Raw genomic sequence first — 26,578 nt, forward strand, 5'->3', positions numbered from 1 at the left:
TTGAGTTGAAAATATTTTATCACAAAAAAGAAATCTTGTCAAAATAAACTTCATGGTCTTTGCCAGAGTTTTTCAGTTTGTTTCTCCAACAGCATCCCTGCTCTGTTCTTGATTGTGAACAATGAAGACACATTTTAATTGTTTCTTTGAGTTCTTGTCTCTGGTTCACTCTCCACTGGTCACCTGTCCAGCTGAGTACTTGAGCGTTAGGTCTGTAAGAAGAAAGGCACATTAAGTTGTACTGTATATGTATGAAATGGAAATTAGACATCAGCTGTTTTGAGACTGGCTGATCGCCTACAGTGGTGCAGGGGAAATAAAACCCTATATAAGTATGCCAATTAAAGGGAAACCTGGACCCTATTTTACCATGTTTTTGTGTCTAAAGCTCTACTCACACGGGATTAGTATTACCTGGGGACCTCATGATTTAGAAATTACCCTAACATCTGTGTCTCATGGGGCACATTTGCACAGGACGAGTGAAATATGTATTTTAATTGAAATTACTGACGTTATACCCTGGACATGATGCAAACAGTCATTTGTAACTCCACCACACAGCACTACTAGAGGTGATGTCCAGCGTAAACCTCCTTTTTATCTTTTCAATGCAGGTTGAATTGATTGAAGTGAAATGAAGTGATTCTGCCACACACTGTCACACCTCATCCATCTCATCATCTTTTGAGCTTTTGATTGATTTGAGCTCGCCTTTTCTGCAAGAGGTCTCCGTGCTGTGCAGTGAGATGAGCCACCTGCACCCAGACTGCTGTCAAAACTTAATATAGCACCTAAATAAATCACTCTGGTTCTGGTACCAAATCACTCAAATGGCGATTCGCATCATATGGCCTCTGTGTTTGGAGAAATATGGTAGGTAATTTGAAGTGGAATTTTTACTTGACAAATTCCGAACATGGCACATTGACACAGGATTAATATCGCCAATGACCTTCACAACTGTTACAAAGTACCAGAGATCCCCAGGTAACAGTAGTCCCATGCAAACAGGGTTTAAGTTATCAGTGGAAACAACCATTGTTTAAACTGGTCCAGTATTGAGCGAGAGAGCTGCAGTGGCAAAAAGGCTGCAATGTAACCACTCGGGGCAATAGAGCACCGTCAATGTACGTCCACTACAAGTGCTTGTTTCTGCCACCAACAGGTTCAGATTGTTATTATAACTGCCTGACAAAGACATATAACTTTTTTCTTTACCTTTTGCTTGACTTGGTGTTTGTTGTTGTGTCTAACCAAGTCTCACTCAAGGAGAAGTCTCGTTCTGAAGTCTCGCAAGTTGAGTTGTTGCACAAAGTCAATAACAAACAGACCGGATCAAGCAAAAGGTAAAAATAAATGTTTTATTTCTGTGTAGGGTCCATTACACAATGTTGTCAGACACTTGCAATAACAATCTGAGCCTGTCAGTGGCAAAAAGAAGCACTTTTAGTGTATGTAAATTGATAGTGCACTATTGCCTCCAGTGGCTATATTGCAGCCTGTTACGCAGCTGCAGTGTGCAGCGCTCTTGCTCAATACTGGACTAATCTCAAATGTTGTTTCCATTAATCACACATCACCAACCACGGTGTTAATGTTTTCTCGTGAGGAATCACCGGTAAAATATATGCTCAGAAAACCCCAGTGCACATGAGAGACGTGGACTGTTCTTTTTTTCTTCTAACTTCAGAGTTTGTTTGCATCGTAAAATGCCAACTTCTGTCTAGAAATGCAATGTCAAGTATCCTGCAAGAAGTTTGGCCTTAAAAAGTTTATTTTACACCTTATAAAATATGACTTGGTGGTAACTGTGAAAATGACTGTTACATCAAAGCTCCTACGTGTGGATCATTTATGTGGTGTATCAATCTTTAACTGTAGTCAGAATAAATAAAGATTATTGTAGGCCAGTGAGAGTAACTCCTGCCCAGTGTTGTGTCTAAAACTCTGCCTGGTAACACTGAGGACTGACATAACCTCTACACAGTAATGACAGTTAACTGTTACATTTAACAAAACCTTGACAAGTTGCTTTATGCATGTGTACACAAACTTACCTGGGCAAAGAATTTTCATCAGTGATGCCTTCACTTCCATGAGCTCTGGGTTCTCCTCAGAGTCTTTACTAGCGTGGAAGCTTGTGAAGTGCAGCACGGGCCACCAGTCTTTCCTCGCAGCCATTTTTCCAGAGACAACGTCCTTCCAGTCTTCTCTGGTTTAATACACAAATACACAGAAACACAGTCTTTAGCAACAGTTTATGACATATCAATTACAAAAAAACTGCAGTCTCAAAAAATAGAGCGTCCAAACCTTTAATACATACTGTGACTGTAGTTTTTGAATAATGGCCTTTAAACTCTTCCACACGTCCAGGTTGCTCCTCCAGCAGGCAAAGTCCAGCATCTCCAGAATGACTTCTAAAGCTTTCTGGGTGTCAGTTTTTTTCTCTGAAGGAAGAAAATTAATAATGGATATTGTGGAACAGGGAAATGATGTTCAGCTACAACAAAGGGAACACATTCTCATTTTAAAAAAGTCATGTCAAGGCATCTTTTCCAAAACCCTATAAAACTTTTTTAAAAGAACACGCCTCTTGATGTTTACGGTAAATGATCACAATTTATTTAATTCTGTGTATCATTAATTATCAGGTAATATTTGTAATTTAATTTAGGATCAACCCTGGTTTTACCTGACTGAAGCAGGAGAGAACTGTACTCCAACATCAACTCGTGGCTTGGGACTAACACATGGAGGGTCTACAGCACGAGGAAGTAAAGTTTTAACGATGCATTAGACACAGTTTGTTCTTGTGTGCTTGACTGTAAATCTAACAAGTTCTAGTTTAACAAAGTTAATGTCATAATTTGTCCAGAATTTCACAGGGATCATTATAATATGTTTGCATAAATACAGTACTTTTAAAATACAGTTATACCTTCAGTACTTTCATCAGTTTCTTCTCTGGAGTATCATGCCGCTTTAAGTACTGGTACAGGTAGACATGTGCATTGGGATTGGGTGGAAAAGTGCTGTCATATGCGTAATCATTCAGGACTTTCAAAGCCTCCTCATGATCCTCATAGAACTCCAACATCTGCCAAAATAAAACAGGTTACACAAGAATTAAGGACATTTGACTTGACTTAGGCCTAAAACTGAACAGCAGCAAGCCTCACGGGAACAAGACAAAAACTATACTTCTTAAATCAAGAGCATGATACAGACTAGTGATATCAAAATGTATAATAGGTCTATTCAAGAGCAGCTGATTATAAATGTCTTTGTAGATTAATTCTGTTTTATCTAGTAATATCCCATCCATCAATTTTCAACCGCTTATTCAAAGCTGGGTCACGGGGGCAGCAGGCCGAACAAAGTAGACGTCCCTCTCCCTAGCAATGCTCTCCAGCTCCTCCTGGGGGACCCCAAGGCGTTCCCAGGCCAGATGAGATATATAATCCCTCCAGCATGTTCTGGGTCTGCCCCGGGGCCTCCTACCAGTGGGACATGCCCGGAACACCTCTAACAGGAAGAGCCCAGGAGGCATCCTGATCAGATGCCCGAACCACCTCAACTGACCCCTTTCGACACATAGGAGCAGCGGCTCTACTTCAAGCTCCCTGTAGATGTCCGAGCCCCTTACCCTATTTCTAAGGCTGAGCCCAGACACCCCACAGAGGAAACTAATTTTGGCCGCTTGTATCCGCAATCTCATTCTTTCGGTCACTACCCAGAGCTCATGACCATAAGTGAGGGTTGGGACGTAGATGGACCAGTAAATCAAAAGCTTGCGATATGAAAAATATATATTTCTTTCATTAATTCAGGCAGTTGGGAATGAGTTCTTACCTCGACGTAGCTCAGTATGAAGGGATCCCAGACGCCAGGATTTTTCAGAATCTCCTTTAGATTCACAGAGGCCTGTCTGAAGTAGTTGTGCGTGTCTTGGTTGTCACCAGAGTGGGAATACTCTGAAACAAAAGGATCAGTTTTCACAAACAATAAAGATATTTTTCAAACAATAAATCCTACTTTGTACACACAAATATGTTTCCTACAACTGAATCATCTCTTAAGCTTCTTTTCTACCAGAGCAGTTACGAGATCTGACCTGTAGGTGGCAGTGTGACATCACACAAGCTCGCAGTGTGCCTGTGCAATTGAGACAAGTAAATAATTGATGTTTTGGGTGAAAAGCTGTGTATCAGCTTACCAGTGCTGGAGTGTGTAAACTTTTTGTCACACCAGATGATGTAATCCAGTAAGCTCCTGTAGGCTTGGATCAGTTTAGTCCTCTGTAACTGAGCTGCCGACTCCTTCCCGTACCTCCAACTCTCTGCAGCAGACAGCTGACGTTTTGCATCCTCAATGTGACCATTGAGCAGCAGGTGGAACGCATGTTCCAGACAGATCTAGAGACACAAAGGAACAGGTCTTAAATATCTTTCAGTGATGTAAAACATGTGTGAGCAGTCAGGTCTATTAGCTAACATACCATCAGGTAATGTTTTACTCCTGAGTGTTTCATTCGTTCATAGATGTTGTTGTAGTCGTCCAGCTTTGAGTTGGGGTGATGGTGAAGGATCTCAGCGCTGATCCTCCAGATAAGCTGCAGTGGAAAGTGCAAAAAGAGGGTTAATGTCAAGTTTGTGAATTCCTATGTGCTGTGTTTTAGCAGATTTTTTGCGCAACTGATTATTTATTTATGAATATTCATTCATTTTCCATAACCACTTGTCCTGGTACAGTGTTGCAAGTGTGCTGGAGCCTATCAGCTGTCATTGGGCAAAAGGTGGAGTACACACTGGACAGGTTGCCAGACTGTCACAGGGCTGACACATAGAGACATCTTCACATTCACACCCACAGGCAATTAGAGTCACCAGTTAACCTAACCTGCATGTCTTTGGACTGTGGGAGGAAACCTGAGCACCTGGAGGAAACCTACACTGACACAGGGAGAACATGCAAACTCCACTCAGAGGGGTCAGATTCAAACCTGGAATCCTCTTGCTGTGCTAACCACTGCACCACTGTGCCGCCCCTGTTTATGAATATACTCTCAAACTGTTTGCAATCTCTGCAAAAGCTTTTAGAAACTCCAGTCTGTTAATGCTGCATTGAATTATGTGTAATAATTTAAGCCCTTGGGCCTTGACACAAACACATACTAACGCAGACCTAACCAAACCTACCTCCTTACACGGCTGAGCTCTGCCATTGGTTGGGTCTTCCAACATTTGTGTGTAACATGCCATATATTCTGCTGCCTCCTGCCATCTGTGATGAAGCAGGGCTTCTCTCATCTGTTCCAGGCAGATTCTGGTACTCTCATGAAACCCAGTTTCACGAGGTGTCTCTTAAGATAAAACAAACAAACAAACAAAGATTTTATTTGATATACAGTACAGGCCAAAAGTTTGGACACACCTTCTCATTCAATGCGTTTTCTTTATTTTCATGACTATTTACATTGTAGATTCTCACTGAAGGCATCAAAACTATGAATGAACACATGTGGAGTTATGTGCTTAACAAAAAAAGGTGAAATAACTGAAAACATGTTTTATATTCTAGTTTCTTCAAAATAGCCACCCTTTGCTCTGATTACTGCTTTGCACACTCTTGGCATTCTCTCGATGAGCTTCAAGAGGTAGTCACCTGAAATGGTTTCCACTTCACAGGTGTGCCTTATCAGGGTTAATTAGTGGAATTTCTTGCTTTATCAATGGGGTTGGGACCATCAGTTGTGTTGTGCAGAAGTCAGGTTAATACACAGCCGACAGCCCTATTGGACAACTGTTAAAATTCATATTATGGCAAGAACCAATCAGCTAACTAAAGAAAAACGAGTGGCCATCATTACTTTAAGAAATGAAGGTCAGTCAGTCCGGAAAATTGCAAAAACTTTAAATGTGTCCCCAAGTGGAGTCGCAAAAACCATCAAGCGCTACAACGAAACTGGCACACATGAGGACCGACCCAGGAAAGGAAGACCAAGAGTCACCTCTGAGGATAAGTTCATCCGAGTCACCGGCCTCAGAAATCGCAAGTTAACAGCAGCTCAGATCAGAGACCAGATGAATGCCACACAGAGTTCTAGCAGCAGACCCATCTCTAGAACAACTGTTAAGAGGAGACTGTGCCAATCAGGCCTTCATGGTCAAATAGCTGCTAGGAAACCACTGCTAAGGAGAGGCAACAAGCAGAAGAGATTTGTTTGGGCCAAGAAACACAAGGAATGGACATTAGACCAGTGGAAATCTGTGCTTTGGTCTGATGAGTCCAAATTTGAGATCTTTGGTTCCAACCGCCGTGTCTTTGTGAGACGCAGAAAAGGTGAACGGATGGATTCCACATGCCTGGTTCCCACTGTGAAGCATGGAGGAGGAGGTGTGATGGTGTGGGGGTGTTTTGCTGGTGACACTGTTGGGGATTTATTCAAAATTGAAGGCACACTGAACCAGCATGGCTACCACAGCATCCTGCAGCGACATGCCATCCCATCCGGTTTGCGTTTAGTTGGACGATCATTTATTTTTCAACAGGACAATGACCCCAAACACACCTCCAGGCTGTGTAAGGGCTATTCGACCAAGAAGGAGAGTGATGGAGTGCTGCGGCAGATGACCTGGCCTCCACAGTCACCGGACCTGAACCCAATCGAGATGGTTTGGGGTGAGCTGGACCGCAGAGTGAAGGCAAAGGGGCCAACAAGTGCTAAACACCTCTGGGAACTCCTTCAAGACTGTTGGAAAACCATTTCAGGTGACTACCTCTTGAAGCTCATCGAGAGAATGCCAAGAGTGTGCAAAGCAGTAATCAGAGCAAAGGGTGGCTATTTTGAAGAAACTAGAATATAAAACATGTTTTCAGTTATTTCACCTTTTTTTGTTAAGTACATAACTCCACATGTGTTCATTCATAGTTTTGATGCCTTCAGTGAGAATCTACAATGTAAATAGTCATGAAAATAAAGAAAATGCATTGAATGAGAAGGTGTGTCCAAACTTTTGGCCTGTACTGTAATCGTAAACATTATGAACTAGTACAAGTTCTATAGTTTAACCAATACTGGATTTTTGCAGCTGATACTAATATTGATATTTGAGAGTGTATAAAAATCTGCTGATACAGTGGGCAATTTTTTTAAAATCATAAACAAATAAACATTTTCTATACGGGTCCATAAGTTTGTTTTACTTAAGAATTGTGACTTAATTGCACAAAGTTGTACTGAGCAGGACATTTTTCAGTGTCTGTTAAAATGTATTTAATGGAGACATTGTTTTTGAATAACATCTAACTGGATACGGAATCTTAGGCATTTCTTTAATGGAGTTTGTTGTTAGTTGTGTATGGAGATGCATACTGTACAATTCACCTGCACACGTAGAAGTAACCAGAGGGAGCTTTGACTTTTTCCCTGACTTTGAAGAGTTGTCGTCTGAGGAATCGTTGTCATCTTCTAAGTCTTCAAAAGGCACTGACTCTATTTGTGTGTCATCCATAATCAGCACAGCGCTTAGACTCAGCTGCCTTTGATCACTGGCTCTGATGCTCCAGTTATGACTTCCACCTGCAGGGAGAAACATATTTGTGTTCAGCAGGTGATTTATTTACACAGCATTAAGATTATAAAGTTTCATAAGTGATTATTTTAACCATTGATTAATCTTCTGATTATTTTCTCAATTCACCGATTAATTGTTTGTCACATAAAACAGTGAAAAGTCCAAGTTGACGTCTTTAAATTGCAATTACAATTTACAATTTAAACCCCCAAAAAATTCAATTTACAGTAATGTAAGACAAGGAAACGCAGCCATTTGTTGTATTTAAGAAGCAGGAAGATGCATTGGCATTTATATGATTATGAAAATAGGTGCCAATCAATTTCCTGTAGATCAACTGTAAAGTTAATCAACTAATCTTAGTTCTGGAGCTAATTGCTATGTAATAAGAATGAAATAGTAGTGATAGAAAGGTAGTCATTACAGATTAACACATTAATAGACCAGTCCTATTAAGTTATTGTTTGATGACATTAGCAGGCTTCAGTCAGCTTTATTCTGCAGTTGTAAGACAATGTGTCATTGTAATTTGGGGCTTACTCTTAACTAAGTTAGCTTTCTAACATAGTTTAGAATAAATATCACTGTCAACAAAGCTCCATCTGTTATTATAAAATAACTATATCATGGTGATATTTCTCAAGTGAAAGGAGACAAGCTTATTATCTTGTAAAACAAAGTTAGCTCAGTTCCTACCTGCACTCTGGTGATAAACAACGTGCCGATGCTAAACTAGCAGCTAAGCTAACCTGCACCGGTGAGCAAACGTTCAACTACAACTTGTGGTACTTAACTAGTTAGAATTTAAATTTGCGTTGTTGTTGAAAAGTTTATGTTATGCGAGTATATTAACGGGACATCCACATGTACACTATTGCTATTCCCCCTCTGTGCTTTCAGTACAGTCGCTAAGGAAGTGAAAAGGGAAGGTGCGCGTTTATTGGCTGCTGTTACCGGAAGGGGCGGGGCAAATAGCTCCTTCTTCGCTTCTGGTTATTTCTGCTGTCACCCTAACCTGAGGTGAACTGATGTTTCAGCAATAGCTCTGATTTCAGACATTGGGCATTTGTTTACAGTATTTTCTGCTGTCTTGTTTTGTTTTACATGTTTTTTTTCCAAAGTTTTGATCCATACTGATATTTTTCAATATTCAAAATGTAGTTTATGTGTATATAATGTCATTTATTTACCTTTCTGTGTGCTTGTGCTGTTTGTTTTGTTTTATATCTATCTGTCTATCTATAGATATATAATGGTGTGTGCAGACATTAAATAGATGATAATGACATGATATTTATTTTATCATTTTAAAAAACCCAAATTTGCAAATAGAGTTCATTGTGAGGAAGATATTGCACATATTGAGTTTTTCTTTTCCATATTAGGTCACAGTTTTGTCATGTTTTCCTATTTGCAATAAGCCTATTTACCACTCTTAAAATAACTTGTAAAAACTGCCTTGTTCTCTCCTTTATTCTTTTTTTCTGGCTATAGGGTTAAACTATATTTGGAGAGGGTTCTGGGGGAGATTAAATGCAGTGTTGGAGTATGGGTAAGTGCATTTATTCAAGTATTGTACATAAGTATTTTAAGTAAGTAATTTGAGGTATTTTTTACTTTCCTTGAGTATTTACCTTTTACTCCTACAGTTTTTTGATAACTTTAGTTACTAGTGACAGTACAAATTAAAATCGTTGCGCACGAACAATTTGAAAATATAGTGCAGCTTAAGGGGGGCGGCAGTAGCTCAGTCCATAGGGACTTGGGTTGGGAACCGGAGGGTCGCCGTTCAAGTCCCCGTCCGGACCAAAATATGGAGCGTGGACTGGTAGCTGGAGAGGTGCCAGTTCACCTCCTGGGCACTGCTGAGGTGCCCCTGAGCAAGGCACCGAATCCCCCAACCGCTCGGAGCGCCCGTCATGGGCAGCCCACTCTGACATCTCTCCACTTAGTGCCAATTATGGCCCGCAGACCAATTTTAATCGGCCCTTGGCTTGACTTTCAAAATATACCATATGTGCCCTTTTACACAATAATGGTTAATCGAGCAAGATCACTTCACATTTTTACCCTTCACTTCACAATGATAGGACTATCATACAGTTTGTAGACAGGCATCACGTAGTAATAGTTCATTAAAAGATAAAAATGGTTGCATTTGTCTCACTTTATTTCTTATTTTTTTTAAACCCAAGAATCAGTTGGCCCCCCAAGTATTTTCACGTTGTTTTATCTGGCCCCCATTCAAAAAAGTTTGGACACCCCTGGCTTAAACCAATAGCTGATTGATTATAAACTGAATTGGCAACTATTTTAATAATTGCTTAAGCCATTTTTTCATGCAAATACTTTTCATGGGTCCAACCTTTCAAATGTGAGGACTTGCTGCTTTTCCTTTTAATTATTTGGTTTTATGAAGTTGACTTTTATTACTTAAATATAATTTTCTCCTTGTACTCACATACTTTTATTTCAGTAACATTTTCACTGCACGACTTTTTCTGTTGCAGATTATTTTACAGTGTGGTATTAGTGCTTTTAAGGATTTGAACACTTCCTCCACCACTGATGACATGGCATTACAGTGCACAACATTCCTTGTTTTCAATCTCTGAAAATCTTTGTGTGTATGTTTCAGATGTCCCTGCTGGTGTACAGGATGATTCCAGAAGAAACTGCACCTACTTATTAATGAGGCTGATATCCAGTGCAGTTTCTCCTTTTACCACTTGCACCTTCTTGGGGTTGTTTCCCACAGACACATGCAGCAGCCAGATCCAAATCTTATATCCTGTGTAAACCTATCCGTGCCTACACCCTGCCGGATCTGATCTGCTGACGTGTCGGCTCCTTCAGCTCCAGCAGCAGCAGCAGAGTCGAGCCAGTCAACAGAAACTGCCAGCATGGCAGCAAAACACTTTTACCGACAGGGCTTTTTATTACTTTTATTTAATTTTATTTCAACAGCAGCCTTGGAAAAAAGGTTCTCCGACTTTAAAAGATGCGCAGACGAGGAGTGCAGCAGTAAGTTTTTTCACAGGCTTGTTTTAACTCCTAGCTCATCAGGACTTGAAGGATGCAATCTTCCCACATCCCGATACCGCAGCTAGCCATAAACTGCGCCTTATCTCTAGACCTGTTGCCAGTCGATATTTGCGACCTGGATAACCTTCTGTAGCAGCTCTGATGCTGTGTAGCAGCAGAGCTCATTGAATACAGGGCATGTTAATGTTAACATGAGTTATAAGCTCGGGTATGTTATTCGTTGAGACGTAGCCCGTAGTGTTGGCCGGTTGCCTGGCAGCTCCGGCCTGCCTAGCTAGCTTGGTGGCTAACGTTAGCAGCTAACTAGCCACCGGCCGGCTTTGGGCAAAAGCGTTGTAATGTTCGTAACGTTCAAAAAACAGTGCTTAACACTAGCTAACAAAAGACAGCTAGCTTTATTGTTAAGCCACATTAGCTGTGGTTGTTACTTCTTTTCGTGTAGCTAATTTAATTCAACACAGACTAACGTTACTCCAGACTGCGTAGCTTAGCTATAACTATTTAAATTAAACGTTAGCTTAATTTGATATAATTTAAATGGACGTTACTGTTAGCACGTTCAGTTTGCAGTGCTAACTACATGTAAAGCAACACATGTTGAGCCTGGGGGGTAACGTTACAGCTGGCAGCTGCTGTTGTTGACTGAAAATAACACTTAACTGTTCACCACAAAAAAAGATTGGTGTAGGTGATAAGAAACTAGCTTTGAGTCGTAAAACAATAAAGACTAGACACATAAAACAAAAGGAAGCACAGGGAGATAAGTCACTTTGCTCCTCAGGTGTTTTAAATCAACACTTGAGACTTAAGACAGTGATGTTTTGGTTTTAATACCAACAGTGGTATGTCAGGGAGATAATGCAGATAGTTCATGTCATGTCATGTCCTGTAGTTATATCAGCTTAAGTCTCATTTTGTGTTGCATGCTTTATAAAAAATAAAAAAAGAGAAATTTTGTAGAGCTGAAACAAATAGTGGATTCTACTATAATTATACACATAAGATTATTATTGTCACATACATATACTATCACATGTTAATATATATAGTTATTGCTAAAATGTCATTGTAGCTATTGTCATCACTGTTTGCCCTGCATCTCTCTCCGTCTCCCTCTCTCCTTATGTATCATATTGTCATATGGATTACTGTAAATTTATTTTGTTGATCTGTTCTGTACACACGACATCTGTTGTATGTCTGCAGCCAAGAGGGATCCCTCCTCAGTTGATATTCCTGAGGTGTCTACCATTTTTTCCCCATTAAAGGGTTAGAGTTTTTCCTTATTGGATGTGAGAGTCCAAGGACAGAGGGATGTCGTATGCTGCCCTCTGAGGCAAATTGTGATTTCTGATAGTGGGCTTTATAAATTAAATTTAAAATGAATTGGATTGACGGAAAAGAACCAGGCAATATTTTTGATCAGTTGTGTAAATTTTAGGCAAAAAAGTCCAAATTTAATCAGTTCCAGCTTTTCAAATGTGAATATTTGCTGATTTTGTTAATCTTCTGTCACAGTTGTAACTAGCAGCTCTTGGTATTTTCTTACAATACATGGAGCAAATCCTTAACCGATTAATCTAGAATTTAATTCACAATGAAAATAGCCTAATCATTCATTGCAGGTATTAGTGTTTTGAAAAATATTGATTTATTGATACATATAGATTCTGAATATTTGAAACAGTGTCAGTACTCATTTTCTGCAATATTGATAACAGCGGTACCATCTGCACTTTCTCACTCTCGCTTATTGTTAATGTTTACCACAGTCATCCTGCTGTTCTCCACTACTATCCAAGAAAAGAAGTCATCATGGTCTAACCTTTTTACTTTTATCAGTTAATAAAGAATGTACATTTTATGGTCTCAGTTTTTTCAGCGGTATTGTTAGAAGTTCAAGTATTGTGACAACACTGTATGGTATGATAAGTGCGCCCAAAACAAAGATGTATATTTTCTGTTTGTCTGAATGCATCTTGAAAAGGTTGCTGCCTGATTGACACTTTGCATTCTTGAAATAATAAGCTTAATGTACCTTTTTAAATCTATTCTAATGCTTCATATTTTGCTTTCACAGTGCTTTTGTGTCGGGGAAAAGCTATGAAAGATTTCTCAGGACCAGACTGTCGGTTCCTGTCCATCAAGAAATCAGAAACTGTCTATGTATACTACAAACTGTCAGGCAGAAGGAACGACATGTGGGCCGGAAGTGTATGTATACTCTGGTTAATATTTAATCAGAACTGGATAACGTAGGTTTTGCTGTGTAGTAAAAAACATGTTCTCTTCTTGAATTTGTCCGTAGGTTGGGAGTAACTTTGGCTATTTCCCAAATGAGGTCCTTGCAGTTAACCACCTTTATACTGACAAAGAAATTGAAGTTCCAGCAGAGGTATGAAGATATGTTGTTCATTTACTGAATTCATTAGCCAGGTCAAAATGCCACCTAGAATACAATGGAGCTTTCAAACCAGCATTACACACATTAATTCCCTTGCAAATATCCATGCATGTTTTGTAATTTGATACTTTCTTTTTGTCTTCTTTTCAGTCAACAGATTTCGTCTGTTTTGACACTGGATTTGATAAGTTTGATAATTACGACGTAGATTCACTGTTAGGCTCCTCACCTAAGGAGAATGATGGTGAAAATGAGGTAACACCTGACCAAATCCAAGTGGCAGAGAGTGTGCAGAAAGAAACACAGCCGCCAGCAGATGAGGCATCTAAAAATGAAACACAGATTGAGCATCATGATAGCTATGAGGATATTGATGAAGTCCCAGATGATGAAAGTGCCTCTTTCCTGGAACCTAACACAGTAACTGAATCACCTCCTACAGAAGTAGAAGAGCCTGATCCAGCAGCTACACCTGATGCTCCCAAAAGAGCAGCAGAAGAGACAGAAGCTGAGCAAGAGAGCACAGCAGAGTCTGTTTTTGAAAATCTTGTGCCAGAAACCAAAGATACACCCCTACCACCTGAAGTGGAATCTGTTCCCAAAGATGATTTAGTTCCTGAAAGCGAACCAGTCTCGATATTTGAAGGAATGCAAATCCCTGAGCTGAAAACTACCCTCGGAACAACTTTTGATGCTGTCACCACTGATGATGAAATCACCAAGAGTGTATCGCCATATGAAGAGGAGGAAAGCAAATATGAGGAGAATCGTCCCGAGGATGACATTGAAGTTGAAGTAGAAACTCCACTGTTGTCTTTCACTAAAGAATCCGTAAACACTCCAGCATCTGATCCCCTCAAAGAGCATGAAAGTCCTCCAACAGCTCATGATGACAAACCAGAGGCAGCAGAGGAGAAGGGCGTGTGGACGTCATTTGGAGATGCTGTTTTTTCAGTTGTCACCGGGGGAGAGAGGACAGACCAAGATTTGAGTTCAGAGGAAGACGATGACGATGACGACGACGACGTTGACGAAGATGAGGTAGTGGCAGCTGCTTCAGAAAACGCCCCGAGTTTTGAGGAAGCAAAGATAGCTGTAGAAGAAGTACCGCTATCGGTAGAATCACCAACAGAGCCAGAGAACGTAGAGCCAGAGAACATGGAGCCAGCATCGTTTGATCATAAAGATGAGAGTGACGGAGAAGTGATCGGACCTGCGGACACTTTGGAGGAAACTTTAAAACCAACCAATGAGCCAGTACACCATCAAAGAGAAGCAAGTACGATATCAGTGGATCCGGTGCCACAACATGATACTACTGCCGTTCCTGAGGCTCAAAACTTAGGTATTAAAACAACAGATGAACCAGTTGAGCACAAAAAGGAAGAGGAGGAGGCACCCAAAGATGTGGTGGTCAATAATAATGACAGTAGCATTACAATAGAACATAGTGAGGATTTGGTCCATGAATTGGACGAAAACAAAACGTTGCCAGATCAAGAATTAGCCAGCACCAAAACTGAAACACGTCAGGACCCATTCACTGAGGAGATGCTATCAAAGAATTCAGATATGAAAGATGATGAAAAGCCGATAGATGACAGCTTACCTGATCAGAAACATGACCATGTAATGACAGTCTCAGAGAGTGTTAACAGTCAACCACAATTATCTGTGAAGGAACCAGAGAGTCATGAAGAACATCCTACAGAGGAGTCGGAAGATGAAGAAGAGATAGAGATAGAGGAACCCAAAGGCGAGGAGAAAGAAGAATTACTTGAAGATGAAAACGCACTTTCTTTCTCACAATCAGATGACACCGACTCTGACAAACCCTCACCTGAAACAGCTCTGCCCACTGTGTCGACTCCAGAGCCAGAGTACAGCGACAGCGTGTTGAGACTGACTCTGCTTCGAGACCACTTCACAGAGGAGGAAATGATGCGAGTCCAAAAGCTTCTGGGTCTCAAGAATCTTTTCAAAATTGAGTCCATGTTCTTGGACTTGGACACCGAATTGCAGGCTACCCGTCGCACACACACAGGTACCACACAAGACATTGAAAGTGCACTCGAGAGCATCCTGGAAACCTCTGAGAACACCATCCTGGATGAGATTGAGAAGATGCTGGACAGCCAGGACACAAAAGACAACTATGACCAACTTACTGACACAAGTAGTGTGGATGAGGAGACTGAAATACTGGATGACTTCCAGGAGCTCGCATTCAGCCTACGACAGAAGTATTCAACAGCCAGTGACAGCACGCCTTTGGCTACTGGCACAGCATCAGATACTGACCAAGGTAGGCTTGATTTTTAAATATGACTATCTAGAATAGATACCAGTTGTATGATTCAGTCCCCTGTGATTTGTAGAGTCAGGTTTTACCATTGTATATTCTGTTTTAAGCTCTGATACAGGTCTTTCACACACACGTACAGTGTATTGCATCAGCTTATGATCTGCAGATAAAGGGAATGCAGAATGTGATAGAATGTGATATTTCCTCATTTACTTTGAAAGGATTTCAGTTCAACCTGACATCACACCTCAAGTGACCATATGTGATAGAATTTAACTTTACACTGCACAATACAGTGATTTGCAGCCACTGCTAAAAATACAACATACATATTTGTACTTGGCTGTACAGCTAGAGAAGATGATTGACACCTCACTTTATTTAACTTGAGAAATCTTGTTCCACTTGTTTGGCAAAATCAATTCAACTGTTCTGATCTTACACATTTTTTCAGGCTATTTGTACTCTGCTGTGTTGTATAACTGGTTGTTTAAATGGTTTGGCAGCTAATATGTAAAATGAGAAAAATGAGAGAGTGTGACCTGGATGCCCTCTAGAGCCAATACCAAGCACCGCCCACCTGTATGACAATTTCTCTCATTTTACAGCTAAACAGTACACTAAAATATGTGTCAGAGAACATTTGAGGCAATGCAGTAATAGAATCTTGATTCATATTTGATCAGCACTGCTTAGTTTGACAGTTTGGACGCATTTCACAAGCCATGATTCACAGCTGTGTTAGACTCTCCTAGGCTCTGATTGGTTGTTTTCCAACAGCCACCATAGATTCTAGCAAATGCCATTAGAAGCACTATGAGGACATCCACATAGATATAGTGAGAATTTCAGCAAGTATGACAAAAGTTTACTTCAAGGCATTTTGATCCACAACTACCTTCATCCTCTGTAATTCCCAAGATCTTTCTTTGTTTTACAGATGTCATGTAGTGTACAGCCCAATACAGATTTAAAAAAGTTAGACTTCAGTTGATGATTGTACCGGCTCTAACTCTGCAGACCTACATAAAAGAGAGCCACACTGACCTCCTACTAAGCAAATACCTTGCCCTTGGCAAAGCCATAGACCACACCTGCTGTCATTAGATCAAATAGATGAGATGGATACCAGAGTTGTGAGCAAGTACACACCTCACAGGAAAAAAATCCTACCTAGGAATACAGTCTGTTCTAACCAGCATATCTTAAGACAAACCTAGAAAATGACGCCCTGGAATAATCGCTAATGTCCTGATTGCTTTCAATGTTTTTGTCTTAGGTGAACATGAATTAAATGTTCAAGACGACACGCCCCACATTGCTGAAGAAGTCAAGGTTGACACCGTCCCAGAGGCTGAGAGAGAAGACAATCTCACAGTAACACATCCTGAGGAAAATCCACCTGAGACTAAAGAGGAGCAGATAGTTGCAGACGTGCACAGTCGACCAGACATCAATGTGGAGGAGGATGGCGGACATTTTAATAAAAACAAAGACAATCAGCCGAGCTTCAGCGCATCGGACGAGATACAGAAGGTCCCTCAAGCCACCCTGGAAAATCCCTTAGACATGGGCCTTGGTGTGGAGGTTGAGCACTCACCCTCAGGTTGGTAATCTAAAAACTTAACTTCACCATTCACCTTTTTATCTTTTTTTTTTTTTTTTTTTTTTTTTTTTTTTTTGGAGATTTTAAGATTACTTTTACTTTTTGCCTAGCCCTCAAGCTAAATCTGACATTTCTATTGAAAAATCTGTCATATTTGTGGCGTATCATAAAATATAAACCCGTTTTTAGCACTTTGGACTTCGGTTAGAATAAAACATGGCACAATTAAGTTCTATTCATTGGGTCAGCAAATCAGCCCACTGCACTGGGATTTTAGTCATAGATGAGTCTTGTTTAGTCCTTGATTCACCTGGTTTTGGGAGAACTGTTTGGCAATCACGATACTTCAGCTATTTTGAATGTGTGCAATGACAAACTGTAAGGAAGGTTTTTCATTTTTACACATATAACCTGACTAATAGGTACATTTTGTCTCACCAGGATCTTTGGACTCGATGGAATCAGTGTCTGAAATTCACGAGGAAGTGGGATTATTCTCAACAGGGATTGTTTACACGGGCTGCATCCTTTCGATGGTGAAGAGTAAAATTTCACAGTGGACTATTGAGGTAAATCTAAAAATTTTAAGCTACTGCGACACTGGCTTGGGGATTCAGTTTTTAAACATTGACTCTCTTTTGACACAGTCACATGAGTGAAAACATGCAAGTGACCATTGCCTGCTGAGGCAATCCTGTTTGTGACACAGGACCTCTTGCCTGTTTATGGTCAGGTCTGTGCATCGTCTAACTGTGCGTTCACACCAAACGCGATGAACGCCACAAGTTTCCATTCAAAATCAATGTAAATCACGCAATGTCGCTTGGGCGACGCGTTTCAGGTGATAAGAGCGACGCGATGACGCACTAATACGGGCCAACAGGTCCTCAAACTGGGCCAGCGTCAGCCTGAAGTACCGCTGGAAACGACCGTCATCCAGACGCAGCTCTTGCAGGAGGTGATGATATTCACCCAGCTGTGTGCGTTTCTGGAGGATATTGTGAACCCAGACACGGCGGCGTTTGGGTCTCCAATCCAAATCAGATGTCCACAACAGATAAAGAGCAGCTATGGTAGTTAACTCAGCCATGGTTGACGAGAAAATAGCGGGAGGTGAAGAAAATTGCGGTAGGAGAGTTGCGTCATTGTGATTGAAGCGATGAAGCGATGATCAAAAAGATGACATTTGTGATCAAGCGATGCGATACTCGCATTACGGGCGATGACATCGCGTCCATCACGTTTGGTGTGAACACACAGATAGATTCGTTGCACAAACCAACTTGCCAACAGTTTTAAGGCTGGTGTAGACACATGCCCAAAAAGAGCCCACATTTCTGGTCAGAATAAGAAACACACCTATTTTTAAACATTATGAAAGACTTGGATGTTGGATATGTGCAAATATCTTAACATCGACTTTTTTGTGAAGGTGGCTGAAAGAAGGGACGAGGGAGGCCGTGTTCATATGGTCCAACATGTCCACTACCGTTGGGAAAGTTTGCAGAAATACTATATTGATGCAATGAAGCAAAATGACAATTGGCTCCAGTTGTTCCACTTCTCTGTGTTTTGTTTTAATAAACTACCTGATAGGTCATGTTAAAGGATAACTTAGGTAGGTTTCAACCTGGGCCCTACTTCCCCATGTGTATGTGTGCGTATGATTCATAGGTACAACTCATTCTAAAATTGGTTCAGTATTGAGGGAGCCGGATGCAGCCGGGAGCCGCGAAACGAGCTAAAACGGTAATGAGGGCAAATGCGTCCCGTATAAGTTTGCGCATTAAAAGTGCTTTTTTTCGCCACTGACCAGTTCAGATCGCCAGTGTTATCTCTGTAAATAGCATACTAAGCGTTTCCCTCACCTCTGGGCTGTGTGACGTCATCTCGCGAGAGCTTTGCTCCACTGTGTCTGTAGCTGTCTCTACTCGTGGGACAGCCATTTTCTTGAGGAAGAGGTGTTTCGGGATTGGATGTCTTCTCGTCTTCGGCTGGCAGTAGTCATCTTGGGAGAAGTGAGCACTGCAGTCCCGATGGTCTGCAAGGCGCAGTGTCTGGACAGGAGTGTTAGCATCCATTTGTAGCACAACTAGCCAAAACTTCAGCATCTCGCCATCCGACAAAGGCAGCCTATGAAAGCTGTATGGGGTGTTGCGCGACATCCTGTTCTTGCAATTCGGATAAGCACAAACACGAACCATTGTTTTCACTCGATGCAGTAAAACTCTCAACTGTACTCCAGGACAACCAGCACAAAGCTCTCGCGAGATGACGTCACAGCCCAGAGCAAGTGAAGGGTAAGGGAAACGCTTAGTATGCTATTTACAGAGATAACACTGGCGATCTGAACCGGTCAGTGGCGAAAAAAAGCACTTTTAATGTGCAAACTTATACGGGACGCATTTGCCCCCATTACCGTTTTAGCTCGTTTTGCGGCTCCCGGTTGCATCCGGCTCCCTCAATACTGAACCAATTTTAGAACGAGTTGTACCCATGAATCATACGCACACATACACATGGGGAAGTAGGGCCCAGGTTGAAAAATACCGAAGTTATCCTTTAATCTCAGTATACAGGGCTGCATGTAAACGGCAATATTAATCAAATAATATTTTTTATCAGCCATGTGGACATCTTAGTTTGAATATTGTCTTTTTTGGAATAAGGGCAAGAACCAGAATATTTTGTGCATGTGAACGTGGTCAATGTCTCCTCCACACGTACTTGTTTACTATAGGTTGAGACTGCGACTTCATCACTCAAAGCTCACCAACTTTGACCTTTTGAAATTTGCTTTGCCACTGCAAGCAAATGTTTTATTTGCTCCTCTGCTCACATATAATGGAAGTGAATGGGAAGCAAATATTCACTTATGTTGTTCTTGCTCATGTGTGACTGTACCATCAATCTGAGACTTCATCTCCTAAACCAGGGACCAGTACCAAGGCACAAAACATTTGCTACAAAGCCATGGAGAAAGAGTATGATTGGTAAAAATAATCAGAAATCATAAGGTTGTGAGTTATACCCTGTAGACGCTGTGGAGTGCCCCAGGAATGAGTCCTAAAACCTGAATATGAATTAGTATTTTTGCACTCCTGGTTCCCTCATCTTGAAGTCAATGTTTTTTTTAATGGGATCTTGGTTATGTGCCTGAAATAAGGTCTGTGGTTAACACAAGCTTGAAAGACTTTCATGTTTTGTTCTACAACATAAAATATGTCAGTGAATACCCCACTCAGGAACTTTGAAGCTTCTATGTGTCTTTGAAAAGGTGGTTGCTAACAAGTGGCTAAACGAGACTACAGAACGTCATCACACCGAGCCATGCCAAACACGGCCTTGCAGTCCTGTTATGGTGGTGACGTTGGGTCATGTGACTGTAGTCTAATTAGTTTATAGCCTAACATTAGCTTTTTGCATTCAGGCTTTGATAATCACAAAAGCGGTGTTCATTTTTGGAGGTTATCTAGCTGAACAAAATGTATAAGTGTCAAAAATGTTTGTTTGCCAGTGTTTATTTTCTGCAGTAGTCCAAAATCCAATGGAAAAATTGGCATAGGCTTTTTGATGAGGGAACCAGTGTGATGCTAACTTCCACGTCAGCCTACAGAAAAGCATCATCCCTGGGGCACTCTATTTGTGCAGTAATTACTTTGTCTGTAGTTATTTAAGGTGAATTTATCTGTGCTGTCTTCGTAATAGGTCTGTAAGAATATTGGCACTGTGAAAACAGTTCTTATTCATTTTAAAAATGGCTGTAGATCCATGAACTATATATCCCAGTATGCCCCCTCAGAGGTTTACACACACACACATTACATAGTTGTTCATCATGTAGTGGTATTATGACGATTATAAAAAAAAAAGTTCTGATGTGGTTTGATGATTCCAATTTTGCAAATATTCAGAAATAACCCACAAACACAATCAATGAAACAAAACATGAACCACAAGTTTCACTCAGCTGGCCTCTGGCATGCCTCTGCAACAATCAACTTTGAATGTAACACATATCTGTCCTGTTCCTGTTAAAGTATTCTTATCTGCATGATCAAATTCCCACAAAAGAAAGCACGCAGTTCAGTTTAAGTATGTCAGTGCTGACAGGATGAACAGTAGAACCACTGTATCATAAAAAACTCAATTTTCCGATTGCTCGTGAACGCCCCACGGCCCTCCCCTCTGTCTTGTTGACGACGCGGTGTAGGCTGAAGTTCAACACAGCCGGTGTTGAGCTGGCTATTAGCACAACTGGAGGGCCTTATTTTGGCAAATAATTGTTACAAAAGACAGCACTGAGATGGACTGTATGCTGTCGAATTAATTTAGCTCATTTATCGCTTTTTGTACTTTTATTTTAATCCGTATTTGAACCTCCAGCTCAGCTCCGCTAACGTCTCCTCCTCGTCGGTTGATTATTGATAGTGAATGGGATACGACGACTCATCTGTTATTACCGTTAGCCAACTGTTGTTGCCAAGTCCGACCTATCACCTGACTTCACCGACAAACTACCGTCGTGGGTGTTTGTAGCGACGTTTTATTTTAAGACACCGTATTGTCTAACGTTAACGGCTAACGTTAGCTAAACAGTACGGGTTAATTTAATATCAGCTAACGTGCTAGCAAGCTAACACCTGTCAAACTAGCATAGCGATTACTTGTGCTAGTTCCGTTTTTGTGTCAAAGACTAGCATGGAGGGTGATACGTTACCCAAACCCGTAATGGAGCCGGAACATGTTAACGTGTACTTTCAAAAGGAGCTTCACCATGTAAGTGAACTATTACAGTTCAGTCTGTTTGTTGTGTCAAGTATTGATCATGCTATCCTGGCCTGCTGACGTGTTAATGAGCATATGGCTGATGCACAGTGACTTAACGTTAACTGCTCCTAAATGTACTCACCAAACTTGATGCAGCTGATCTTGCCTTATTGATGTTGACAGAAGATCTTAAACTTCCACTTGGTTCTTTCACATCTTATTTTCACTGCAGATTAGAGTATAAATGCCCTGACAGGTATGGTTGCAGCCCTGCCTGTGTGCATTACTACATTTAAAAAGTAGAGATATGAAATGCAGTTGGCTGAACAGAGCATATTAATCCATCCAGGCAATGTGGTGTCTTAATTTTGATTCCCTGCATTTCATTACAGCCATAGAGTGTTTGCTTGTTCCTGTCTAAACTACCATATGCTCAGTTCAAAGGTTCCTTTGTGATTGGAGCAATATGCCGAGTTCTTCTTGGTATGACTCGGCAGTAATGAAAACCAGAGTCATGGTCAATTTTAGTTACTGATACAATTTATAAATACGTCAGCCTTTAGGCAGCAAGCAACCTTTGTATGATGATTCATTTAACGGTAAAATAAACCATATCTGGCTTGTAGTCGTATAATGTCAGTGACTGAATTTGGAAGTAGTTTGTGAATGCAGAAATTAATTTCCTGCCCTACCCTTCGTAATACTCTCGACATTACCTTCAAGATTGCAACACTAAGCGCCCCTTATTGTGCAAAAAATACATGTTCCACACAGGATTAAAGCTGTTTGTAGATGGTTTTAGAGGCAGGAAACTTTTAAAAAGAGTTTAGTTATGCAACCTTACGCCTGTTTTCCTCTGGTGCAGAGTTCAGCAGTCTTTGCTGTGGCAGAAGGACCCTGCTAGGTTTTATTATTGTATGGGAAAGCTCTGATATCTTGATAAGCTTCTCAGTGGTGTGAAAGAGCAACAGATCACTCATTCTCCTTCAGTGCTCATCACTTCAGTTAATGAATACACAGTATCTCAGTCGAGGAGTTTGGGTAAATATTGCTTTGAGGGATAACCTTCTGTAGACTTGTCGGAGTGTCTTGCTGTGCTTTGACAAATACTTACTTGCCATCTGTCTCTATTTTTAGTCTTGTCATATTAATCACATTTGAAACACAGTAAGAAGGGTGACAAGATTTTTTCCCTCCCTCATTTATTGAGACGTAGGCCTCCTGTCTTTATCTTTATGTCATCATTCCTAATTGTCTTCGCGATCATTCCTCGATATTGTTTCTGTGTGCCATCAGGTGATTTCATTACTGCCAGAGGAGTGGAAGCCAGGGGAAACCTTGTTAGGTTGTCCTTGGCAAGCTGTTGTCATCACTGCTTTGGTTGGAGTAGTGACCTTCATCCTCTTCTTCTGGAGGACAGTGTTGGCGGTAAGTGTTGTAACATTGCTGCTCTCATCTCTGCTAAAATTATGTGTTATGATTTGCCAGTAACAAGAAAAATAACTGCAGGAGCTTCGGTTTAATTAGGTTTTGACCCTGATGATACACGCTGCATACAAATGACTTGTATTGTCATCTTTAAAGGTATACTATGCAAGATTGGTTACTGTTTACAGACATGCTTGTCCGGGAAAGTAAAAGTCAATGCCTGCTGCTTAAGTTCTGGCATCTGGTTGCTACCTTTGTATAAAGCCCCGACTCCACCAGCGTGTGTCGGAGGTACACACCCATAAACATCCTGAACACAGAAAGCAAAAACAAAATGAGACAATAAAGGCTTAGGGCAGAGTCTCTGCCGCAAAACACACTGCCTCACACTTCTAGTGGGTCATACATGTTGATTTAGGGGGATTACTTCTGTTTAAGTCCATACATTGTTTTTTAGGAAAATCCTGCATAGTATATCCTACACTACCCATGGTTTGAGATTAACATCATATAATATTTTTCTTATCTGGAGCACTACTTATACACTATTTCTGACAAGATGAGACTTCATTACTACATGTTAATGATGATAGTGCTGTGACAAGACATCAAACTGATCTTTACTTCTTGCTTTCCTGAGTATTTTAGGTAAAGAAGAAAGAATATCTTGGTAAGTTTGTGTGCTTGTTTGTTTTTGTAACATCACATCACAATATGCAGAAGTGTTTAATCAAACTGATTATGTTCTTTTTGCTTGTGGACACAGTGGATGAAAAAAAATTAACAGAGCAAATTCTGGCACTCAAGAAAGAGAGGACTGATGCTCTCGCCAAAATGTCTGAACTCCAGAAACAGGTGGGTTACAAATGTGATCGAATATCTATGAGCTACATTTGAAGAAGCTTAATCATTATCTGAAATGTTCTCATTTGTTTTTTCTTCTTTTTTTGAAGACTGAACGTCTGAAAGAAAACCAAAAACAGTCAAAGGAAACAGTTAGTACGACAATGAAAAAGGTTCAAGACCTGGAGGTAAGCACCAAGAAACCAAGGATACTTTTCATCTTTGTGTATTTCCTCATACTATGTTGAGCTGTCAAGAACGGGGAAGTGTACTTGATGCACCTGTAAATGGCTTATGGGTGTTGCATATGATTTGGACAGCAAGTTCTCATTTTTTTAAGAACTGTCAGTGAAGTTTCTCTCATTACCTTTTTGCAGAGTAAAGTTTTGGAAGCAGAAACACGGAATGAACACATGGCCGAGGAAAAGAACAAATATGCAAAACTTCTAGAAGAGGAGAGGTCAAACTCTTTACAAAATGGCACCCGGGTAATTGTTTAATATTTTTAACTTCCTCTTATTTCTTAAGCTGTTGTGACATTTTCATGATGCCTAGCGGTTTCTTTAACAGATTGAGAAACTGGAGAAATCAAACGAAAAGCTACAGCTGAGCAGGAAGAAGATTCAGGAGGCTCTTGCTAAGGTACAAGTCCTCATGTTATGTTCTGCACATTGCAAGATCATGTGAAGGTCGTGGTGTCAGCTTCTCTTATCAACTATGTGTGCTTGCTACAGACTACTGTCCTCCTGGACGAGGCCAAGATTCGTGAAGATGCCAGAAACGTCCAGCACAAATGTCTGGAGAAAGATTATGCAGCACTAAAAGAAGAAAATAAAACAGTAAGATAATGTAGATTTGTATTAGAGTTAATTGAAATGGGATTATTTTAGATTCTGTTTTCCAGAACCACTTTCCTTACTTCCTGTTCCTACAGCTCAAAACCACCATTAAGAGCTGGGAGGACAAACACAAGGAGCTGAACGAGCAGATAAAAGTCTATCAGAAGTCTCAGAAAGAGCTGGAGGACTCAGTGGTGCTCAAAGATCACAACGTGGAGGTCAGGATCTTTTTTAACTACCGTCACAATTTTTCTTGGATATTAGCTGTAAATATACAGTACAGGCCAAAAGTTTGGACACACCTTCTCATTCAATGCGTTTTCTTTATTTTCATGACTATATACATTGTAGATTCTCACTGAAGGCATCAAAACTATGAATGAACACATGTGGAGTTATGTACTTAACAAAAAAAGGTGAAATAACTGAAAACATGTTTTATATTCTAGTTTCTTCAAAATAGCCACCCTTTGCTCTGATTACTGCTTTGCACACTCTTGGCATTCTCTCGATGAGCTTCAAGAGGTAGTCACCTGAAATGGTTTTCCAACAGTCTTGAAGGAGTTCCCAGAGGTGTTTAGCACTTGTTGGCCCCTTTGCCTTCACTCTGCGGTCCAGCTCACCCCAAACCATCTCGATTGGGTTCAGGTCCGGTGACTGTGGAGGCCAGGTCATCTGCCGCAGCACTCCATCACTCTCCTTCTTGGTCAAATAGCCCTTACACAGCCTGGAGGTGTGTTTGGGGTCATTGTCCTGTTGAAAAATAAATGATCGTCCAACTAAACGCAAACCGGATGGGATGGCATGTCGCTGCAGGATGCTGTGGTAGCCATGCTGGTTCAGTGTGCCTTCAATTTTGAATAAATCCCCAACAGTGTCACCAGCAAAACACCCCCACACCATCACACCTCCTCCTCCATGCTTCACAGTGGGAACCAGGCATGTGGAATCCATCCGTTCACCTTTTCTGCGTCTCACAAAGACACGGCGGTTGGAACCAAAGATCTCAAATTTGGACTCATCAGACCAAAGCACAGATTTCCACTGGTCTAATGTCCATTCCTTGTGTTTCTTGGCCCAAACAAATCTCTTCTGCTTGTTGCCTCTCCTTAGCAGTGGTTTCCTAGCAGCTATTTGACCATGAAGGCCTGATTCGCGCAGTCTCCTCTTAACAGTTGTTCTAGAGATGGGTCTACTGCTCTGTGTGGCATTCATCTGGTCTCTGATCTGAGCTGCTGTTAACTTGCGATTTCTGAGGCTGGTGACTCGGATGAACTTATCCTCAGAAGCAGAGGTGACTCTTGGTCTTCCTTTCCTGGGTCGGTCCTCATGTGTGCCAGTTTCGTTGTAGCGCTTGATGGTTTTTGCGACTCCACTTGGGGACACATTTAAAGGTTTTGCAATTTTCCGGACTGACTGGCCTTCATTTCTTAAAGTAATGATGGCCACTCGTTTTTCTTTAGTTAGCTGATTGGTTCTTGCCATAATATGAATTTTAACAGTTGTCCAATAGGGCTGTCGGCTGTGTATTAACCTGACTTCTGCACAACACAATTGATGGTCCCAACCCCATTGATAAAGCAAGAAATTCCACTAATTAACCCTGATAAGGCACACCTGTGAAGTGGAAACCATTTCAGGTGACTACCTCTTGAAGCTCATCGAGAGAATGCCAAGAGTGTGCAAAGCAGTAATCAGAGCAAAGGGTGGCTATTTTGAAGAAACTAGAATATAAAACATGTTTTCAGTTATTTC

General features: G+C 40.9%; 2 protein-coding genes across 7 annotated transcripts in view; one reads left to right on the forward strand and one right to left on the reverse strand.

The window, feature by feature from the left end:
• Nucleotides 1-22,135, reverse strand: taf1a (TATA box binding protein (TBP)-associated factor, RNA polymerase I, A). 3 transcript variants are annotated; one of them, XR_004502820.2, is made up of 11 exons: nt 8,280-8,482; nt 7,394-7,588; nt 5,205-5,368; nt 4,505-4,618; nt 4,223-4,421; nt 3,859-3,980; nt 2,945-3,103; nt 2,699-2,765; nt 2,317-2,453; nt 2,061-2,215; nt 1-212 (listed from the first exon to the last, which is right to left on the reverse strand). XR_004502820.2 is itself a non-coding variant. In XM_078173888.1 (11 exons), exons 2-11 carry the CDS (start codon nt 7,518-7,520, stop codon nt 166-168), a joined length of 1,278 nt encoding a protein of 425 aa, XP_078030014.1. In that variant the 5' UTR covers nt 7,521-7,588; nt 21,856-22,135; the 3' UTR covers nt 1-165. The 3 variants fall into 3 exon arrangements, 2 of the variants coding, with proteins under 2 accessions (XP_078030014.1, XP_033504161.1); XM_078173888.1 differs by lacking the exon at nt 8,280-8,482 and adding an exon at nt 21,856-22,135 and having other exon boundaries at nt 2,330-2,453; XM_033648270.2 differs by having other exon boundaries at nt 2,330-2,453.
• mia3 (MIA SH3 domain ER export factor 3) overlaps nt 10,423-26,578 on the forward strand; it is a 23,000-nt gene continuing 6,844 nt past the window's right edge. For 2 of the 4 annotated variants that reach the window (XM_078173886.1, XM_078173887.1), the window contains exons 1-14: nt 10,423-10,607; nt 12,709-12,842; nt 12,937-13,023; nt 13,183-15,337; nt 16,617-16,943; nt 17,385-17,512; nt 23,010-23,141; nt 23,790-23,811; nt 23,908-23,996; nt 24,095-24,172; nt 24,362-24,472; nt 24,555-24,626; nt 24,719-24,823; nt 24,919-25,041. In XM_078173886.1, the coding sequence (XP_078030012.1) occupies nt 10,487-10,607; nt 12,709-12,842; nt 12,937-13,023; nt 13,183-15,337; nt 16,617-16,943; nt 17,385-17,512; nt 23,010-23,141; nt 23,790-23,811; nt 23,908-23,996; nt 24,095-24,172; nt 24,362-24,472; nt 24,555-24,626; nt 24,719-24,823; nt 24,919-25,041 (3,684 nt within the window). In that variant the 5' untranslated portion in view covers nt 10,423-10,486. The remainder of the gene's footprint in view (nt 10,608-12,708; nt 12,843-12,936; nt 13,024-13,182; nt 15,338-16,616; nt 16,944-17,384; nt 17,513-23,009; nt 23,142-23,789; nt 23,812-23,907; nt 23,997-24,094; nt 24,173-24,361; nt 24,473-24,554; nt 24,627-24,718; nt 24,824-24,918; nt 25,042-26,578) is intronic. The other 2 variants (XM_033648114.2, XM_033648112.2) reach the window with 2 other exon arrangements.

Source organism: Epinephelus lanceolatus, chromosome 13 (assembly GCF_041903045.1).
Source record: "Epinephelus lanceolatus isolate andai-2023 chromosome 13, ASM4190304v1, whole genome shotgun sequence".
Classification (NCBI taxonomy): domain Eukaryota; kingdom Metazoa; phylum Chordata; class Actinopteri; order Perciformes; family Serranidae; genus Epinephelus; species Epinephelus lanceolatus.

Excerpts from the sequence above, each read along its gene's own strand:
- taf1a (XM_078173888.1), bottom strand. The coding sequence starts at position 7,520 with ATGGATGACACACAAATAGAGTCAGTGCCTTTTGAAGACTTAGAAGAT. Across the intron at positions 2,766-2,944 it reads AACTGATGAAAGTACTGAAG|ACCCTCCATGTGTTAGTCCC; the intron begins GTATAACTGTAT and ends CTCGTGCTGTAG. Across the intron at positions 2,216-2,329 it reads ATTCAAAAACTACAGTCACA|AGAAGACTGGAAGGACGTTG; the intron begins GTATGTATTAAA and ends GTATTAAACCAG.